The sequence below is a fragment of the Salvelinus alpinus genome, unplaced genomic scaffold, assembly GCF_045679555.1.
Source record: "Salvelinus alpinus unplaced genomic scaffold, SLU_Salpinus.1 scaffold_704, whole genome shotgun sequence".
Taxonomy (NCBI): Eukaryota; Metazoa; Chordata; class Actinopteri; order Salmoniformes; family Salmonidae; genus Salvelinus; species Salvelinus alpinus.
Genome location: NW_027256644.1, coordinates 1 through 4731, shown reverse-complemented (window position 1 = coordinate 4731; position 4731 = coordinate 1). Strand labels below are relative to the sequence as shown.

Sequence of the window (4731 nt, the reverse complement as noted above, 5' to 3'; positions counted from 1 at the left end):
GTACCTGAGGACATTGATAAGGTTGTAGAGGTTCCAGATAATGATGATCTGAGACATTTTGAGGCTTTAGAGTCCTCTCTGCCTCAGCCTGAAACTCTTGACACAAAGGGAGTGGAATCTAACACTGTACTTGAGACCACAGCTGAGAGGATCAAAGATTACCTTCAGAAAGATCAGCAGAGGACAGAGGACTCTGTGCCGTACAGTGTTGTTGAACCAGAGGAAGGTGAGATCAAAGAAACCCCCTCAGAACCTGAATCCAAAGATGATCCTGAGTTAGAAAATGCACCTGATGGTTTTTCAGAAGGCAGACCTATTCCTGAGTTAAACACCACACTTGGAATAACTTTTGATGCTGTCACTTCCAATGATGAGGACACTTGGAAGGTGACTCCATATGACGAGGAAAGTGACAAGACTGAATATCAGCAGGATGAGGAAAGTGATCATCATCTCAGGGAAACTCCATTGCTGGCTTTTTCTGAAGAAAGTTCTAATTTGGAACACGAGAACATTCCGGAATCTGATCAGACAGATGAGGAAGACAGTCTATCAGAGGTACCTCATACACAGAAACAGGACTCCAAGGACAATAACCTGTGGTCTGCATTTGGTGATACCGTTTTTAACATTGTCAGTGGTGGGGAAAGAATAGCTTATGTTGCCGGTTCAGAGGAAGATGACGAGGAGGATGATGACGAAGGTGAGATTACACCAGAGGAGCCTCCCAAAATTGAAGAACCCAAGGAGTCATTTGGCTGTTCTACTTCCTCTGAGCTAATCTTTGAGGAACCTGCGCACTCTAATTTCAGTGAGGATGCTGTCAAAGTACCTGATGAGGATTCTCAGACGTTGCAGTTTGAGGATGAATCTGAAGAAGGTGACATCGAACCTTCAACACCTCCTGCTGATGAGGCGAGTGAACACACTGAGGCTTTAGCAGAGAATCTTACAGAAGATGACAGCCCAGTCCCTAAACAGCTCTCACAGACAGACATGCTCTCAGACTTTGATAGTAAAATTAACGAATCAGAGCAGAAACAAGCTGTTGAAGAACTCCCCATACAAAAAGAGGAGTCAATAGATTTCTCACAAGTAGAGAATACATTTAAACAGGGTGGTACAGAGCTTTTCAGACTATTTCGAGAACCATACCAGAAGGTCCTAGATCCAAGTAAAAACACAATGGTGAAAGAGAGCCATCAAGAACTCCCCATAGAGGAGGAGGATTCAATACACCTAGAGGGGGAAGAGATTGAGGAAGAGTTGCTAGAGGATGAAAATGCAGTATTGTCTTCATCCAAAACTGAGCACACTGATGAAAATGACACAGAAAGTCTATCTGAATTTGGGTCAGAGCAACCCAATAATTATACACAAACCGATGTTGTATCCAGTGATGTGTTGGATGTGGTCCAACACGACGAGGCTATTGACATAGAACCTGAGGTGCATGAGACTGAAAATGATGCTGAAAGCCACACACCCTCACTTAAAGATAAAGTTCTGGATCCCCTTCCAAACAAAGAGGCGGAATACAGTGACAATGTGTTGAGGCTGACACTATTGCGAGACCGCTGCAAGGAGGAGAATATGGAGCGCCTCCAAAAGATTCTAGGTCCCGTGAACCTCTTTAGGTTGGAGTTCATGTTTTTTGACCTGGAGCTGGAGGCTGCCCGGCGGTCCCAGACAAACGTCAGTGAGGACATTGAAACGGTGCTGGAAGCCATTTTGGAAGCCTCTGAAACCCCAATCCTGGATGAGATTGAGAGGATGCTGGATGCCCATGAGAATGCTGACCTGCAGCAGGATGCTGGTGAGTTTGTTGAGGAAGCTTCCATCTTGGACGACTTCCAGGAATTGGTGTTCACCCTGCGTCAGAAGTACTCAACGGCCAGAAACAGTGCTCCCATGGCAGTGGGCAGTCAACTACACCCTGACACAGGTAATAATGCTTTTTTTCAGTTTATGTTCATGTCAGAGTATAGGAGGATTAAAACCTTTTGTTAAATAAATATTTGGAAAGTCTCATACATTGCTAATGACATGATAATACTGCCTGGAGATTTGGTTTGCAGAATAAGCTGTATTTAAGAAATGCCCAAGAAGTACAACAAAGTAAATAGTAATCTGTTGACAGAACAAATACACTTCCTGACAATGCCAGTTAGATTGCAATGCATGAACATTTACTGACTGTTTGAACCTCTCTGAATGTTTCAAAAGATGGGGATATGTCTGATGCGGAGGAAGAGAAGACATTCCCGCACTCTTTGGAGGACACAGGCAAGGACAACCTCACTGTGACAGAATCGGGTGAAGAGACTAAGGCACCTGAGAAGCCTGCCCATGAGGGTCACAAGATACCAGATATGGGCATTGAGGAGGATGGTGGGTACTTTAACAGAAACAAAGACAATCAGGCAACCTCTAAAACTCCAGAAGAAATCCAGAGGGGTCCTCAAACTATTTTGGAAAATACCTTGGACATGGGACTTAGCGTAGACATGGATCACCCTCCCTCAGGTAGGTGTTCATTATACTTCCCTACTTTTGAAATTGTGGTGAGATGTAAACTGTATGCATTAACCTAATTTGCTTGTGCTGTATTTCCAGGACCTCTGGAGTCACCTGCTGTCACTGATTTCCATGAAGATGAGCAGAGTGGTTCATCATTCGTATCAGTGCTAATTTTATCTGGTCGTCTCGTCACCCTGTTTTATGAGTATCTTGGAATATATGGTGTTATGGTAAGTTACTTCATGTATTTCTCTCTTGTGAATGGGCTTTCCTTCCTATTGTAATTGACTAATTGCCTGCATGTAGTGCTTAGGACTCAAGTATTCATACTTATTTTATTATTGCTGGGACAATGCATGTATTATTTTTATTTGGGGGGCGGCATTTGCCATGCTGACAGCGTTACCCAACCCTTCCCCTGTTTTCAACTGGTAGTTGAGTACAGCACCGTTTCCGTTAAATTAAACGTTCCAGAACATAAAAACGTACTAAATGCAGCCCAGGTTCAGTGATCCTTTCCCATTTTTTTGTTGACTTGTTCTAGTGAAGTGTAGACTGAAGTTAAGTGTCCACAGCCGGTGTTTTGCTTATTGAGTGGGATATAAATGATACCCCCGCTCATTTTACCAGGCTTTGTGCGTTTTGCTTAGAAAGTAATCACGTTCAGAACTCTAAAAGGAGGCTAGTAGACATGTTGTTGGCGAAGCAGAGCCAGCATTGGCAAGCTAACCTTCAAGCTTAGGTTATAGTAGCTAGAAAGATAGCTACATATTGTCCTCTCCTGGGTAAAGAGAACCACGATGAAGGATCCTCTCCAGTAGTCGACTGTCTTGTTTTGCACACTTTGTACAAAATAATAAAATGCAGTACTACAGGATATTTCTTAACATAGCTCTTTATTAGCTAGCTATAACCGGCATGTTCACGTATCGCCAACCAGGATCAAACTGACCATGACCTAACCATTTGGGTGGTCTTAACCAATCATAGCACAGTATGATATGGCGGTAAAATGCATCCAATTATAATTCAGTATGTTTACACATATGATTATTACATCCCCCTTCTTTTAAAACAAAAGAAAAATGTTTACATATTCTAAGCGTTTTTTTGTTGAAAACATGCTCAGCAGTTTGAACTCAAGGTAAGTAATATTGCATACTACACCAATTGAATCAACATAGACTCTGAAACAATGATCCAACATACTGTTACTTTTCGTACAAGGGATTCTCAGCAACTCAGCTTTCACAGTAGAAATACATCTTAACATTTCAAACAAATACAATACCAAAGCATTTCAAGTGAACTTTCAATAACAAGTTTACAGTGTGGAACTCTTTTAGGGCAGCGATCCGCCTACACCCTTTGACATTTCACAGGTCTAGGACAGCTCTGGGCCTGACCTCTCTTCCTGACCTTGTGCGATATGATGCTGAGCATGCTTCTGTGTCAGTCAACAGCTCTTGTGGTGTTGCAGGTAAGTATGGTGTATGTTGTGTTGTGTGTGTTTAGTCCATCACGCTCTCTTTCAGGGGAACAGTTCATCTCATCAGTGTGTTGTTCTTTTGTGTTCAGTAGGTGACGACGATTGCGGCGGTACACCGCTCCTTCTGCGGTGCGGACGTGATATGAACGTTCAGTGTTAGCTGGCTGGATGACGACTGCTGGCTTCCAGAGGCCATGCTCCTGGATTCTAACTGACTCTCCGTCGATCAGTGGTGGCAGTGGTCTAGCTGACCTGTTGTAGTGTCGCTTTTGTTGTTGTTGTCTCTGTGCACGTTTTTTATGCATTTCCTTGTAGCTGACGACCTCAGGTTGTAGCTGCTGGTTGGTGCTGGGAAGGGTTGAGCGAAGTCTGCGGCTCATCAACAGCTGGGCTGGTGATTTGAAGTTGTCAACTGGAGTGTTGCGGTATTCAAGGAGACTGAGGTAGGGGTCTCTCTTGTCTGCTTTTGCTTTATCCATGAGTGATTTAGCAATCTGCACAGATTTTCCAGCAAGGCCATTACTTTGAGGGTAATGCGGGCTTGTGGTGACATGTGTGAACTCCCATGCTTTTGTGAAGGATTCAAACTCATTTGATTTGTAACAGGGCCCATTGTCAGATATTAAAGTCTCTACAATTCCATGCCTGGATATAAGGCTGCTTTCAGCTCCGTGTATCACAGCTGCAGATGTCTAGTGCTGTGAAGGTTGTTGAGTTCGAAG

General features: G+C 43.5%; 1 protein-coding gene across 1 annotated transcript; it reads left to right on the top strand.

Annotated features, from left to right (window-relative positions):
• Positions 1-3: 3 nt before the first annotated feature.
• LOC139567472 (transport and Golgi organization protein 1 homolog) lies at positions 4-3621 on the top strand (the record flags this gene model as incomplete). Its single annotated transcript, XM_071388794.1, has 3 exons — positions 4-1945; positions 2227-2526; positions 2617-3621. Coding segments are annotated over 3 exons (2430 nt in total), but the record flags the coding sequence as incomplete, so codon positions are not given.
• Between the last annotated feature and the right edge of the window lie 1110 nt (positions 3622-4731).